At 34.6% G+C, this 16810-nt stretch overlaps 2 protein-coding genes across 2 annotated transcripts; both read left to right on the top strand.

The window, feature by feature from the left end:
* The first annotated feature begins 1236 nt into the window (after window positions 1–1236).
* LOC145675981 (uncharacterized) lies at window positions 1237–7897 on the top strand. Its single transcript, XM_081746808.1, has 3 exons — window positions 1237–1620; window positions 6079–6245; window positions 6505–7897. Exons 1-3 carry the CDS (start codon window positions 1482–1484, stop codon window positions 6718–6720), a joined length of 522 nt encoding a protein of 173 aa, XP_081602934.1. The 5' UTR covers window positions 1237–1481; the 3' UTR covers window positions 6721–7897.
* Window positions 6545–16621, top strand: LOC145675980 (uncharacterized). Its single transcript, XM_081746807.1, has 7 exons — window positions 6545–6681; window positions 7924–8066; window positions 10186–10252; window positions 11195–11357; window positions 11905–12125; window positions 12998–13157; window positions 14820–16621. Exons 2-7 carry the CDS (start codon window positions 8047–8049, stop codon window positions 14960–14962), a joined length of 774 nt encoding a protein of 257 aa, XP_081602933.1. The 5' UTR covers window positions 6545–6681; window positions 7924–8046; the 3' UTR covers window positions 14963–16621.
* Window positions 16622–16810: the final 189 nt, after the last annotated feature.

Below are 16810 nucleotides of genomic sequence, written 5' to 3'. Positions count from 1 at the left end.
AAGAATGTGTGGATAGAACTCAATACTTCACGCACCAAAGCTTTAACTCAACTAAACTAGTGCAGTCGTTGCCAGACTCAATGGCGTATATATCGTATAAATGAATGCAAAGTGTTTTTTTTTTTTTTTTTTTTTTTACATATTTTGAAAGAAAATTACCTCGCAGCATAAGCGGAGTTTGGAATTGTCTGCCTGGGGGGGGGCAGATTTTTGGTCGGTCTCGAACCTTTAATTTCAGGAATAAAGATGGTAATGAAGTCAGAAATAAAGATGGTGAAGTTGTCAAAAAATTGAGGGGAGAATGGCCCCCATAGCTCCACCCATGCCTCGCAGTTAAAGGATTAGAAAACCCTGGGTGGAGCCACAAAAAAAAAAAAAAAAAAAAAAAAAAGCCGTTTCTAACTTACTTCGGAAAATAAGACTGCCTGTATGGTTTACCGACTATATGAATCAATGGAAGAAGATGCATTTCTGCCGTTCTTTTTCTCCCCACGACCAACTTCTTTCTCATCTCCAGGTTTTACGGTTTTTTGATAAACTTGCGGAAATTATGCTAGATTTGGGCAGGATGCTAAAAGCAAGATGCTAGATGCTAAAGACATACAAATTATGCTAGGTCTAGCATCATTATGATAGACCTGGCAACGCTGTCCTCTACAGACAACTCTCCTTCGCACATATTCGGACGAACAATCCCAAGGTTGGGATCATTCGAATCTTTTCGTCGGTTTTCGCAATTTGCTGTTCAGAACTAGTCGAGGCCTCTCTAATTTATTTACACGTGCTGGGAAATTCGCATTCGCAATCGCATTCGGAAGTAATAGAGGCGCGGCCTAAAAGACGTCCACATGTCGTATCTCCGTTATATTTGTTACCATTATTTAACGTAACAAATGACGCCATATTTCTTCGCTTGACGTCTTTTGGAATTTAAGGACCAACATTTGACGTTGTTATGGCATAAGTGTGCTACTTGGGCCGGGTTCGATTCCCAGCGGGAGCTCATTTAGTTCGGATTCCACGTTAATCAGTAGGTCCACGCCTCGCTGCTAAAAGGGACGATAAACTCAATATCAACTCAACAATATATACACACACACACACATATATATATATATATATATATATATATATATATATATATATATATATATATATATATATATATATATGTGTGTGTGTGTGTGTGTGTGTGTTTGTGAATTTGTTCACGTTTGTATGGTTAGCATATACACTGAAAAAACAGCCTCAAGATGCGTGTTTGCATGTAACAAAATTCATTTGTTTAACTTATTTTTTATTTCAGAAGAACAAACTTTGTCTGCGATTAACAAATCTGCTTTGTAACACGCAAAAAAGCTGGTTTGTTTAAACGCGACTTTGTTCAGTTTAAACAAAGTACAGAATTCATTGTACTATTTGGTTATTCCAGTTGTTAACCATTAATAAATCATTCATTTGGTTTCTGTAAACAAACAAAAATGGCGGCTTTGACTGGAGTAGAAACTCATCAGCTCGTAATATGTAATCAAGAAAATGAAGCAAATAGTGAAGCAAATAATTTGGTAGCAAGAAAACTACTATCCTGGGGATTCGCAGAAGCTATACCCGAATTTGCAGGTAGGAGGAATATGTTTTTAATATTAAGTATTTAAACAAATTAAATGCTGTAACTCAATGCTTTATGAAAACAATTAATTAAAGTGTTTGGTGTAAGTGTTATATGTGGTAGCTCGTGTACAATTACTTTATTGCGTCTGAACGGTATATAATTCATATGTCCTTATATGTGGAACAGCAAAGTAGGTCTACTACGATTGCCGCTTTTTATAGCTACATGATATGATGGAATTTCTTTCAAAACCCTCAGTTAAGAACACCACAGGATAGGATCAATTGACAGACTCTATTTGAAACCATGAAATGTAGGATTCCTTAAACGAATAAATACGAGATGTTAAAGTATTTAGTGTATAGGTAAACACGGTGCCTCTAATGTGCGATGTATATGACAGTCATGCATACATTGTGTACATGTTCTTTGTATCTCATTACTAGGTTAAGTTTGCATAGGTTAGTGTAGGTTCTTTTCTGCTAAATAAAAGTGGTCACTAGTCCATTAAAAAGTCATTCTGGAAAGGAGCATGCAACTACACGGAACTTTACCTCTACAAGTTTCATGTGTAAACAAGTTCCTGGTTGTAAACCAAGTTATCAAAAAATCTTGGGGTAAAAAAGTTACTTCCAGCAGTGATGCTATTTGAGATGTTGACCTGCAGCTTTACGAGGGTTCCGAACCACAGGAATCCCTACTAGGAATCGAAACACGTCTCCCTCGCTGAAGACACGCAGTTAATTATATACCCACGAAGAGTTCATGATCATGAATATAATTTCTGTGGCATTACTCGAGCAAACGATTTTACCGCATTTTCACACATTTATTACATTTTCCGGTTTGTTTTTGCAGAACATGCACTAAATGAGGAGCTAGTGCATGAAACACGAACCAATTTCTGCTAGGTGGACACTAAAAAGCACGAATGATATCTAACCGAGTCAGAACCGGAGCGCAGCAGGGGAGCCCGAGTAGAGCAAGAAGTGTGTCAGGAGGGAGCAGGCGCGTCAGCGACATGGGGCATACGCATAAACGAGGATAGTGGAAGAATACGTAAAATATCCGCAATAATTTTTACTACAAAAACACTTAAGTAATCGTAATAATTCTTATCTACGAGATGGCTTCCTCTTTCCAGGATACTGATGGCCTGCTGCGAGGAAGAAGTTAGTCTGTTCTGAATTTTTACTTTTCCACACTTCGCACATTTGATTTTACGTTTCAACATACCATGACGCTGCAAAGAGTAAAATATGACGTTCTTTATCACACAATTCTTTGTAATAAAAGCATATGTTCGCAGTATATATATCACAAACGTCCATTGTTAACTCGAACAGAATATTCCCGCCGTTTATTTCCACCTTCTTCGCATTCTTGCATTCTTCCGCTTTAATAAATAGTAATACTTAGTATACGTTCACTACGATCCAAAATGTATTTCAGTATGCTATCCACTGACATCGTATTTTACCTATATATTTTGTTTTTGGTAGAACCGTCTGCTCGAGTAAACCAATTTTTTCATCTGATGTATTGAAATACATTTTGAATGGCAGTGAACGTATTCTAAGCGTAACTATTTACTGAAGCGGAAGAATGCAAGAATGCGAAGAACGTGGAAATAAACGGCTGGAATGTTCTGTTCGTGTTAGCAATGGACGTTTGTGATGGATGTAATGCAAATATACGATTTTATTACAAAGGATTGTGCGGTAAAGAGCGCCATGGTATGTTGAAGCATAAAATCTACTGTGCGAAGTGTGGAGAAGAAGTAAAAATTCAGAACAGACGAATTTCTTCTCGCAGTTGAGCTCCTTCGTGGCTAAGCGGTTAGCGTACACGCCTTTGGCGTGGAAGACCCGGGTTCGATTCCCAGCGGGGGCTCATGTGGTTTGGATTCCACGTTAATCAGTAGGTCCACGTCTCATATAGCCTCGCTGCTGAAAGGGACGTTAAACTCAAAATCAACTCTCAACTAAATTCATCTCGCAACGGGCTATTTGTACCCCAGAAAGCAGTGAAGCCATTTTAAAGGTAAGAATTATTGTGATTATTTAAGTGTTTTTGAACGTAAAAATTGTTGAGGATATTTTGTGAATTTTTCCACTATACTCGTTTATGAGTATGCCCCAGTCACTGACGCGCCTGCTCCCTACGGACGCACTCGCTTGCTCCACTTGGGCCGCCTGCTAACCTCCTGCCCTGACTCGGTTAGTGCTTTTTAATACGTACTTTTTAATGGCCACCTAGCACAAGTTGGTTCGTGGTTTATGCACTAGATCCTCATTAAGTGCATGTTCTGCAAAAAGAAATCTTAAAATGCAAAGTAAGTGTAAAAATTTGTTAGAACCGTCTGCTCGAGTAATGCCAACTCACGAATGAACCCTGATACGACATTAGAATAAAGTTCCCTCAAAGTATATATAAAGAAAGGCACCTTGGAATTTATAATATTTGTGCTGGCCTATTCTTAAACTGTGCGATTAGGGCAGTCAATTAAGCTGAGACTTGTCTATGTTGTTATGCTGTTGGTATAGGAAGTTACATACCCAGAAACACGTTGTATATTTTGCTTTACTGTACTTTGTCTGTTTGTACTATGCTGATGGAAAATTTTGTTCCTAAGTACCGGTATTTCAGCTTCGTATTGTAAAAGTTACAGTGATATTGCAGCTACTGAGAGAATACAACTACAATTTTTTACCGAGCAAATCATTTTGGTAATATATTAAAAAAAAAAAAAAGCCGACATCATGTGCACGTACAAAGTAGCCTAACAGAAACTATTGTACCTAGGGGCAATAATAAATTAATTATAATCGATTGTTTTTTAAGGTTGACCAGAGAATTTTTAAAGTTTTTTGTTTCAGCCAATATTATTTTGTTCAAATAGAATTTTTTGTTTTATTCATTTATGTTACACATTGATAGATATACCTTCGTTTAACCTTAACGCCCTCATGCAACAGCGAGGTAATGAAGGACGAGACCTGCAGTTTAAAGTGGGATATGAGCCACTATTCTTTGCACAAACAAATCATCCTTCACCTTGACTCGAATCCAGGATTGGGGTGACAGTGGGCTCAGTGCTGGAACTTCACGTCTGGTGCGTAGGTTTTCTTGGTATTCTCCCGTTTGCTCCCACTTTCTTCATTCCACCATTTCATTCATTCTCTTCATCATCCTTTAGTCTACCAGGAATACCCCTAGGACATAAAACTCAAAGATTTCATTTTTGAACCCAGATTTTTTTGGTTACAAAGGCTACCAGCCACAATCTCTTCCACATAGGACATTTTTTAAAAATACGTTGTATTGATCTTGCATACTTGTGAATATTTTAAGAGTTATTTCAGAAAGATAAAAATACAGAACCAAACCAGAGACATTAGTGTACAGAGTTATGCACATTTTTAAAATAAATGGGAACGTCAAAACGCTACAGAATACGGAACATCTAATTAAGTCCAAATTAGATTACCGAGTCAAATACAGCGATGTAATTTAACTTGCATTTCTATAAGAGAAGTGATTAACGATATTATTCGTTTGAATTCAGTCGTTCTTTGAACCATTCATATTATTTTGTGGAGAAGGGGTTAAACCATTTTCTTTCTTGTAGAAAAAAGTTAAAACCATGCTGGTTTCAACAAGTCAACTCAAGTTTTCAGCAGTTTATTTCTTATAAAATAAACTATGAAAAGCAGTATCAAGTGGTAGAATCTTTGCAAGCGCACAAACCCTTTGAGCTACGTTGGTAAGGAGCCCTCTATGTTAAATGACAAACCATCATTTCCAGTCCAGTAGGCTGTTCGGACAGAAAGTAAGAACACGCATAAGTGGCATAATCAACTTGCAGATTGCTGTTTGAGGAAACTTAGAAAATACATGAAATTATAACGCTGCATTGTTGATAGGATGAGAGCCCAAGGGAACAGCATGCTGTACTGCCAACGTTGCGTTTTCATTAAATATAGGGTGCCTTCCCAGCAGGATTGTCTGGTTTAAACTAGATAGGTTCAAAAAAAGGTTGAAGCAAAAAAAAAAAAAAAAAATCTCCAGTTCGCTGATATTTATGGTGATGTTTTGCTCATATTTCACACGATTTGTGTTAATTGCATCTAGTTTTCACCTTGCAATCAAGGAGTCCAGGCTTCAATTCCCGGTGGGACATTTTTTTTTCAGCTGCAGTACTCCCCGCTTGTCGAGTGGCTAGACGCGCGCCTTTGGAGCATGGGATCCCGGGTTCGATTTCAGGGCATGCGGTGGCTCGGATTTGACTTTAAAGTGTAGGCCCATACCTCATATAGCCTTGCTGCTGAAAAGGGGTGCTTAACTTCAATAACCAAAACAAATCAATCTTCCAAGTGCATTCCAGAACGTTTCATGCAAAGGATTTGCTTTGTTTAGTTTAATTGATTACTGAGAAATTTACTGAAGCAATTATCATTTTACAGAACAAGAAATTGATGATGAGGCATTTCCCTTGCTTACATATACGATGATAGAAAATTTGTTTCCGAAGATTGGACAAAGAGCGAAATTTCTCAACAAATATGAAAACTATAAGAGATCTCTGACTGTTTCACCTGTGGAAATAGGTGTAGGACTTGAGAATGACCAGGTACTGTAGTATATAAAATGTTTTGTTTAGAAATGATTAGTGCCGATTTCGTAGTAGCACCAAGTCAAGACACGACTATGAAATGGGTGCATATACATTGGTTGATTTAAATACCCTGTATTATTCAAGTAATTGTAAACAAATAACTATAACTTATACCACCTGGTATTTTGTATTATTTTCCAAATATTAAAGAATCTAAAATTTCGTTTTGTATTCACATTATTGAAATTATTAAGAAATTGAACTTTCTTCACAGGAAATATTTGAGAATATCAGTAGCTTACAAAATTTTGAGGAAAGCAGCAGTACAATCACGTCTTTTGCGATAAGTGAAACGAGTTCGCTTAGTTCTCCTGAAAACAAAGAAAAACAAGTGTCAGAAGAAACCAGAGAGGTTGATACCAATCCTTTCCAGAAAGTAATTAACGTTCAGGTGAGAATTGCTATGTTTATAACTCTGAAAAGCATGTAGTTGAAGAGAGTGTAGCGTAGCTTCTATCATTAGACTCCATAGGCATTTGTATGTATGTGTCTCTTCGTGTATCTAGTCCACGATAACTCGTAAAACAGGGGGCCACGGGGATTACGTTGTAGCGCGTTGCCGTGGTTCGATCCCAGCTCGTGCAGATTGGGCGTTTTCTCGGTGTTCTGCAGTTTCCTCTCACCTTCTACATTCATCATTTCGTTCATTTCTGAATAAAATGGTTTCTGTTCACGAACCTAGGTTTGATAAATTCTGAGTAATATAAGTTAACGAAAAACCCTTACCAATGCAAAAATCAGCGTGCATTTTAAAACAAAAATGGCTGCCATATGGAAACCAAAAGTACTAGAATGTAAATAATGTTCATTTTGAACTACGAAAATGTTAAGGCAACTGCACAAAAAGATTTTTTTTTTTTTTAATGGTCGAGCAACCAGTGTTGTATCACTTTATGTGGATTGACTCAGATGCTACAATTCATCAATACTTCGAATACAATTCTCGAGTGCTTATCCTTAGGAAAATTTTAAAAATTACATCACTTCACGTGCCTGGATCGTTACATGCTATGATTTACTACAGCAGTAGCAAAGTAATTATTCATAGGTTCTCATAAGTATTTGGTTAGGCCGAAGTACATCATGAGCCAGCTACAACGTGATCTTTAAAACCTCCCTGAGGATAAACATTCGAAACTTGTGCTCGAAATATTAGATATATTTGAAGAATTATGGTAGTAATACGAATAATGTCAGGTTACTAAGTGACAGAAACTAATACGTGTTCTTTATGTTCCATTCACAATTATAGATATTTCATCACATTGAAACAATGAGGAACATATAAAAAGCTTTCATTAAACTATCTTTGAATGGCTTGGGGTAATATATGTGTTGTTCCGAAAAAAAAAAAAAGTACAAAAACATTAGTCAAGGTAAGAACACTATCATGTTTACTACCGTCTAATCTCGATTTTTGCAAACTTGTGAACAGAAACTGGTAACGAGTTATACAAGAATCCTAACAATAGTGAAATCGCAATTAAAAAAAAAAAAAAAAAATCAGGCATATGGTCCTAAGCTCTTTGTTTGTAGAAACTAGTACATCGTTTTGAGAAAAATAGAAATGTACTATTTACTTTTAAGAGATTTGAGAGAAGACTAATCATAAAACTGTATAATTGTATTATAGGTTGTAAGAGATATATTAGCCCAGTCTCTTCTGGGAAGATCTATTTTAAAATCTTAACAAGATAAAAATAAGTTGGATGGAAAAGCAAGGAGACATATTGTATCCATTATAGTAGATCATTATATGGAGTTATGGTGTGGATTGTAAGTATATCTTTTAGTTATTTCAACATTCAAGTAAGTGATACTATATGCCATATTTTACCCTTTTTACAGGAAATCGTATATAAATATCATTTATTGTGATCATTGTCCATTTATCATTGTATTGGCTGCTTTAGTTTTGTCACTTTTGTATGAAAATTCAAGTCATATTGCTTGCGGTTGTTGTGGAATGCAGTTTGAGGTGTAGAATTTAACGCTTGCCTCCAAACAGGATTAATTTATGTTCACCAACCAAACACTTGGGACGCATGATTGATGTTAATATGAATTTCAAACTGATGACGCGCCTCAAATATGGTGTTAGTAAATATTGAAAGATGTTTTCAGGTGTCTAATGCATCTTAATGGACAAAAGATATAACTTGTGTAAGGACAGTCTGAAGAAAATGCTTAAGATTCATGTAATCTTAAGTGAACTTTCTGATATATGGCATGAGTTCTTTATCGAGTGCAAGGGAAGGATTTACCTGTTACAATGGTTCACGAACAGTGTGACGCAAGTGTTTACGCATTGTTAGAAATTTTTTGTCGATTATTTATTATTGATAGTTCCAGTTACTGTACTTCATATACTTGTACACTAATTGATTTTCAGTAGTATTTTATGGGGCCGCAATGGCTCAGTGCAGAGTTCTCACTTGGTTTGATCTCAGCTTGCGCTAGTGAGTTTTGTGTTGGAGAAACGCCGTGCACAAGGATTTTTCGAGGTTCTCCCGTTTCCGCCAACTTTCTTATTCCCCCATTTCATTCATTCTCATCATCACCATCTCCTTCAGTCTACAGTGGCAACGCTTGGCGTGGTCGCTAACGCTCTCGCCTTTTGTGCGAGCGGTCCCGGCTTCGATTCCCGCTGGGGTCACTCGGTCGAAAAAGTGTAAGAGAAACAGGTAATTGTGGATTACGACAGGCGTTCCGGATGAAATAACGTCCAGAAAACACTTACCCTATACTTTTTTTTTTCTTTCTTTCTTTCGATTTTAATCTACTAGTTTCTGTGCACTCTTTCCATTATACTAGTGAAGAAGACTTAGCTTTTTCAACATATTTTACAGGCAAGGGCGCCGATTCTAGGAGGGCCGGGCCCTCCCAAAGCTCGTGTGAGCCCCAGCACTGTTCTTATGAACATAGAATATTTGACATAATTTGAATGCATAATTTGTCTTAAAATCCTCATATATACCTTCTGCATCTGAATGGGCCCCCAAATTTACAGAGAAATCGGCGCCCTTGTTTACAGACTGCTAAATTTCAAAGTATGCAGTCGTATGTGGCGCTCAACTTTGTTTTGAATTTTGAATTCAGCGTATTATACTGGAAATATACTAAGAATTTCCAAATCAACTGCAGTGATTCTTGGATCAAAAAAACGGAGACGTTAATGACTGCTAAAATACGTGCTTCTGAGAAAAAAAAATACAGGGAGGTAAAGTATCCGAGCTTATCGCAAAGGTCAAGAAACTCCACGCAATAGCTGAAATGTAATTAATGTTGCTTACAAAGACAGTAATCCTGGGTTCAGCTAATAGTGAAATTTATGAACTGTCCTTTCAGCCGACAATCAATCGCAAAAAGTACTTTCAACTACATATTTCTGTGAAGTGGGCTTTGAGACTTTTGAAATTAAAACGTCAAAGAGAAAAGGCTGAAATCCGTCGGTCAGGAATGTAGAGCTCAAATCAATTGCCCTCTTCTGTCTCAATAGATTTTCATTCATTTTTATAATTTATTAATATATGCAATGTTCGATTTCTTTAATAATAATAATAATAATAATAATACGTTGATTACAGTATGAATTTGTATTGATAGTATCGTATAATAAATTTTGAAGGGAAATAACGTTTTGGTATGCCATGTAGTCATGCATAATTTAGACTGTCCCACGAGTAGAAAGAGGTGGGGAACACGGACCTAATATGAACTCACTTTCTATAACGTAGCTTTTGGTTACAGTATACAGAAGTTCACTTTCTCTGCAATTTTGTTTGTAATACAAGTATTTATAGTGATAGTAATATTTTTGCATAACCAGTAATTATATATGAGTACTGAAATTGTATATATTTAATATATATATTTTTCTCTGTATTCATATTAGGATATCAAATACTGCTTTCGAAACCATAGCAAACACCTTACAGGAAATTTTTCCAACAGAAAACAAGGTAAGTTCTTATCATTCTACGATTGAATTCAAACAAGGTTTTCATTATTGGTCATGTTTGACTATTTTTATAAGTCCTTTTTAACACTACAAATTTTCAAACAGAAAATGAGTAAATTGGTTGGTTGGTGAGTAGAGTGTAATGTCCCTTTCTCTGGCGAGCATTTCTGAGACATGTACCTATAGCTCAACGTGTGGTCTGCATCACATGAGCTCCCACCGATAAACGAACCCAAGATTTCATCGAAGGTATATACATTAATTATTTAACCACGAGAAAAGGCCACATAATGGGTAAAGTTTTCTTACAGAGTTTGGTCTGGTAAGAATAATAATTTTAAGGTATTGAAAGTTTCTATAGAATATAGTATGAAAATCAGGAAATTTGTGAATAAATTTTGAAATTGAGGCAGATGCGTGTATTCAGAAGCCTTGAATAAACCATTTTGTACAATACCATTCGAATTGTTGAACTGTTTTAACATTGTTACGATAGAAAGTGTATTGTTATCTATTGATACGTGCTATGGAATACATAACTTAAATAGAAATAGTCTTATCTTGTGTGTTACGTTTTTGAAATTTACTTGTATGGTTCAATGTTCTTTTTCACTTTGTTCGCTGACGTCCCAAAATTCCTAGCCAGCCAGCAATTTTTAACCGTCTTTGAAAAAGGTGACAGAGAAAACGAAGACCATACTAGTAAATCACACACATATTTAGAGGTACAATACAACGCTGTTCTTATTTGTATAACTTACAAATCATTAATAAAAAGTAATTTTGAATGTAAACTGATGTAATAGTACCTATAGTGACACGTAAAGAGTGCTTAGTTGTCAGAAATATAGTAATTTCGGGAGTTCAGAAAATTCTTCAAAGTTGTTAAAAGCCAGAAAACGCAAATTTTAATAAGTTACCATAATAATCGTATTTTCCGTAGGAAATATATTTTGTGGCTCCGAAAACTGAGGGACGTAACCAGCGTATTGCGAAAGGAAAGCTCGTTGACAAATATAGAAACAGAAGGAAAATTTTGAGAGAGACAGGGATTGTAAAACATTACAGTTCATCACGTAATTTGAATCAAACAGAAACTAAGAAAGGTAAGAATAAGTTGAAAAACATACTCTAAATCAGATTTTGTATAACCATTGTTCCCTTTTTTGAAGGAGTTATTATATGAAGACATATTTTACAATAGTTATATGTGTAGGTAGATATAATGTTGTTGTATTAACTTAAAAGAACTTAAGTGACTCATGATTAAAAATTTTCACATTGATTCGTCTTGTTATATGTCTGTCGTATAATAATTGTCTAAATTTTCAAGGTGAAATCCCATCTTGCTCAGCGCCTCTTTCTTATACATTAACAGCAAATTCTTTACACGTAATGTGATCTAAAACAATTGCTGTTGATGTTGGAATTGGCTGCTGAAGAAGATAGGAGATCACATTGAAAGTTTCGGTAATTACTGTATGACAGACGTATACCAAGATTGCTCTTATGAAGTTTTAAGATTTAGTTTTTCGTAAGATTTACTATCAATCAGAAGAATTTGATAATTATCACTATTGATAATTGGAAAATGTTTTAAAAATACGAAGGGTGTATAAAATTTATGATGTGATTGCGTTTTTTTCGATTCAGATACTGAAGCTTACGTGACAGAGGAAAATCAACCATTAGGTGATTACCGGGCTACAGAAGAAAGCAAACAGTGGTTGAAGTATAATTGTGGACCAAGTGAAGAAATTTTAATCCATTGGAGGAATAGTAGAGCCATTCGGCAAAGAGCAGTATTAGGAGAGAAGGTCTTTACATTTTTTGAGGAATGGCCTATTTTGAAACTGCCCACATCGTACAATTTGGTAAGTTAATTACTTGTGAAACTGTTACAAACGCTTGATGTTACAAGATAGAGGATATGCCCGTACAACAAAATAATATATCTACACGCCACTTCGTCACACCATCGTTTTTGACTCTCAATGTCCCATAACCTATTGCTAAACATCTTGCATGTTATTTTTTCAGAATTTAACAAAAAAGTAACATTAAAAGAACCCATTGCTCTTTGCACAAAATGGAACTTCGAAGGTATTGTAGTTTGATATTTTTATGAAAGCATTTCAAGCGGATTATAGTACAAGGCTCACATGCAAGTTGTATCGCTTCATCCATATTCCAAACTGAAATTCTTATACTTGGTGTTTTCGTTACTTTATTTTACACTTCGAATTTTATTTGTAATTGACTTTTGTATACGTCTCCCGAAATTAATTGGTGAAAGACACTTGGAGAAATTTTCGGTTACTGTTACCGAAAACGCTTTATTTTTCGAAAACATATTGCATCCAAATGGTGCCCTTTCCTCACACACATGTTTCTTATTCTTTTTGAACGGTCTCTATTATAGCAGACATATGAATAGTTGGTACTGAAAAATGTAGCAGGAAATATTTTAAGGCGTGAGTGTTTGAAATGGGTCTCACATATAGGGAATCACTTTCCGTTACAACGTTATATGGCGAATCTTAATTTTAATGAAAGGAAAACTAAAACTATAATAATGCCGTGTCCTCTCATTCGCATTTCGAAGAAAGTACCACCATATTCTCAAATTCAGTGACGAAGTGTCGCTCGAACTTCTGAATTCCCTTAAAGATAGTTTCTTTGTCGTTTCCAAGAACATTTCATATGTTAATGCAGGAAATGAACTATGCTTCTTTTTCATTCTTAGGTGGAAGATGATTTCGAAAGTCTTTTCCCAAACCGAACAAATAATCTCTTCAGGAAATGGCCTGATTTGTCGGGCAAATTGTATGAATTGATGAAAACGAGGGTGAATGAAAAAGACGTCGCTTCATATTTAAAACTTGTTGATGAGTCAGTTAAAGAAGGTGAGTTAAAGTGAAAAACCTGTTCATTATACGTCTATGTGTAATCGTTTTAAATCAAAAGGAAATTGAAGAAAATATTCATAGATGCTTAGCTAAACAGCTATAGCTTCTGGTAACTCCTACATAACTAATATCGTATCTTTAAAATCCATATAGAACATTGTATTCCAAGGAAATAAAAAAAGAAAAAAAGTTGTACGATCTACTTCTCTTACCGTTTCTGAAACTGAATGTACTTATATATCAACTAAAATACAAGTTGCAACTAGATATTACAAGCTTAGAAAAAAATCGCCAAAAAAGACAAAATCTTGAAAATAGGGGGAAAAAGACATTAAAATTTCCTTTAAAGCACTCGTAAACAGTAACAAAGTAAGAATTTGGAAAGCGCATGTTCGCAATACATATATATATATATATATATATATATATATATATATATATATATATATATATATATATTTACAATTTGTATTATAAACATAGGCATCCCGCATAAAATTATTTGATCAAAAATAGGATAAATAATATTTGAAACTTGAACACTCATACTCTTTGATTGTAGAAAAAGTTTGATTTGCTTCAAATATATGAATGTATGAAATACAATGAGTGAAAATACGCATGGCTAGATCGCGGCTCTAACCCGGGACGTTCGGCCTACCTCTCACCATTTAAGTCGAGGTTCCAAGGTAGGATCCCGGTCTAGTTATGCGATTTTTCACTTCGTACTTCATGATATTTGCGCCTACAGAACATCTGGTTTCATAAAAGTCGGTTGTTTCCTTAATTAACAAATATAATTAAATGAAGATGTAATATAATATTCACATTCCAGGCTTTAGATCAATTTTTCATTGAAGTACAATTTTTCACTGAAACACGAGTTGTGAAACAAAATATGCCACCAGAGATGTTTCAAATCAATACTATAACGTTTGGGAGATAATTCCTCACACTAAGACAAGAAGTATACATCAACCTGGGTGAAGAAATACGTTATCTAGGGATTATAAGCTGGTAAAAACGTGAAAAAATGATAAAGGTCCATAGCTTCAATACTATAGGACCTATTTTAGTCGGATCAGGACATCGTTTACTAACTAGTATGCTCTATCCAAATATCCATGTTTCACAGTTGTGCTGTACTTGGGCACTACTTTTTATAGAGGGAGTTAGGGTATGAAAAAATAATTTAGAGTACTATATATCAGTTCCCTTCCATCTGCAGATTAGCTTTTGAAATCCACTAAATGGTGAAAAAGGGACAATTTCTCACGAAAAATGCGGAAAAAGACATTTACACGAAAACAGGCAACATAAAATTTCATCAAATAATTTCTTTTCTCATGATTCGTATACGCGTCATTCCTATTTTTCTGTATGTCCACCCATAAAAAGTAATCATTTTTCTAAACATCCGATGTCTAGTTATAACACAGCTCGGTACATAGCAACTGAAAAAAAAAAAAAAAAAAACGTGAGTAATAGAATTTTCGGATTTTCTTCTTCGTTCTTTCTTATAATTATACTGTTTGTAGCTCTGAAAAAACATTAATCGCATTATCTTATTTCGTTCGAAGTGAAAGAAATTCTTTAAAACAACATTTACATTATATGTAATGCGACATTTATAACTAGTTATAAACATTTTCTTTGCAGATGTAAGAAATTTTGGTATATTTTCGCTGCTTCCATTTGTATGTCGTCCTTCAATACATTCCTGTTCTGGAAATAAAAAGTGGAAACCGTCTTGCCAAGAATCTGTAGACGGATTTATATCTTATGTGAAGGTAATTAACTGATACTATAGTATTGCATTGATAAAATTAAAACTTGACATACCACATCATGTGATAGGGCCTGCTGCTTTGATGTATTTCTCGCCATTTATTGTCTGTGTAGTCATAATTATTATTTTCATTACTCGTAACATCTTGTTTAACATTTATAACAGATTGGACGCTACCCATTTTATAAACATATTAGCAGGGTTCTTGCAAATCAGGGAAACCCTGGATAGAGAAAATGAGGTGATATGAAAAAGTGACTGAGAGTGATACTTAAGCAGGAAATCAGAGAAAATTGGAGATTTTTTGCTTAGGGAATGAAAAATGTTTCGGTGTTTTATATGATGAGATACAAGCCGGCAATAATTCAAACACGGAAGACCAATGAAGCAAACTCAGGGCAACACGTGCTCTGGTATGTCATAATATACACACTAGTTAGCATCTTATTTTAGAAATCGAAATTGCAATATATTATATCGTGAAAATAAGGTGGTACCTTCTAATATATTTTTAGGTAACATATGGTTTCTTAGTGACAGTGCCTCATAGCTCCCTACTACGGATCCGGAGGAGGTAGATCAAAGAATTAACGTTTTCTTTTGCATTTTAGATACATTCATTAAAATGTCTAGAGCAACGAATTTTAACCTTGCATGGTGCAAATCGGACTAAGATTTTGAGTGTAATTTTTGTAACGAAAACACTTGCTTTACGTAACGAATCTACTTTTAGTACATATAACATATGAAAATAAATACATCGATATTTACATATTATTTATCCCTATTGCGATCTGCTAATTACTAGTAAATTAGAACTGAAAAACAAGTTTTGAAGATAAGAAAAATTAAAAGACTTCCTTCAAAAGGCACGGCTACATCTTGTTCAGATAGGACGCCTTGCAATAAAGTTTAAAGGTGATCTTTTCAAAATTAGAAGTCGGAAGTTACAGGTAATTCACCAGTATTGTATTTCATATGGTCTTGGGATTTTTTATTTATAATTTTCCAAGGCTACAATTTTCAACAATTATGTAAAAATCAAGTTCTAAACCAATATTGGTTTTGAGGAAATTCACAAAGGATCAATATTATTCTCGAATAATTAGAAATTTTTCACCCGATTCAGAAATTTATTCACTAAAAAATGTCTGTGTTCAGTAATTTTTTTTAACTTTAAAGAAAAATAATTAGGCGACATTTAAAAAAATTGTGAAAGTATTTTTAAAATTACCGATTTTTTTAAACTATCCAGTTACAGAATAAACTTATATCTCCATATCCTTTGTTGAAGATATCTTGTCCAGATGGAAGCCTTTGTGTGTGTGAAACGCATTTTTTATAAGTTCAAAATTCTGTTTCACAAATGATAGGTAGATAATACCAAATACAATAAAAGAGAATTTACGGGGTTCTGAAGAAACGTGGCTACTTTCATTGTGGTCTTCTGTAATAAGATTAAGTAATTTTTTTTGTAAAACTTCAAAAAAGTGTCTGTAACTGATATTTTGAGTGTTCTAAATAAAGTTCTTGAAATGTATCACTTTCACATTTTTTTATTTAGTATTTGCTATCAGATTTCCTATTGAAAATTGTTGAATTTCTATAATGAATATTCAGTAAGGTATATGTATTTTCATTGCACTCAACCTGGTTGACATTCAGTTATATTTACTTTTTTAAAACTTTGACTCAATAACCTGCTCTATGTGTAAAAAGACCGCGTTTTTGATTTAGCACAAACCTTCTATTATCTTTGCTCGCCCCCAGTTCGAGAAGCGTTATCTTTTTATTTTTTCTATTTATTAACAATAAACATAAGAATGTGGTTAAATTTTTCTACAACTTATAAAGTAAAATA

This window comes from Thermobia domestica, chromosome 18 (assembly GCF_964235325.1).
Source record: "Thermobia domestica chromosome 18, izTheDome1.hap1.1, whole genome shotgun sequence".
Taxonomy (NCBI): Eukaryota; Metazoa; Arthropoda; class Insecta; order Zygentoma; family Lepismatidae; genus Thermobia; species Thermobia domestica.
Note: the sequence above shows the minus strand (reverse complement) of the source record. Positions and strands in the feature narration are given on the sequence as shown.

Bases quoted from the DNA above. Each gene is read 5' to 3' on its own strand.
- LOC145675980 (XM_081746807.1), top strand. From the start codon at position 8,047: ATGGAGTTATGGTGTGGATT. The intron at 10,253-11,194 runs GTAAGTTCTTAT...TATTTTCCGTAG, and splicing joins TTTTTCCAACAGAAAACAAG to GAAATATATTTTGTGGCTCC. The intron at 12,126-12,997 runs GTAAGTTAATTA...TTTCATTCTTAG, and splicing joins TGCCCACATCGTACAATTTG to GTGGAAGATGATTTCGAAAG.
- LOC145675981 (XM_081746808.1), top strand. From the start codon at position 1,482: ATGGCGGCTTTGACTGGAGTAGAAACTCATCAGCTCGTAATATGTAAT. The intron at 1,621-6,078 runs GTAGGAGGAATA...ATCATTTTACAG, and splicing joins AGCTATACCCGAATTTGCAG to AACAAGAAATTGATGATGAG. The intron at 6,246-6,504 runs GTACTGTAGTAT...CTTTCTTCACAG, and splicing joins TAGGACTTGAGAATGACCAG to GAAATATTTGAGAATATCAG.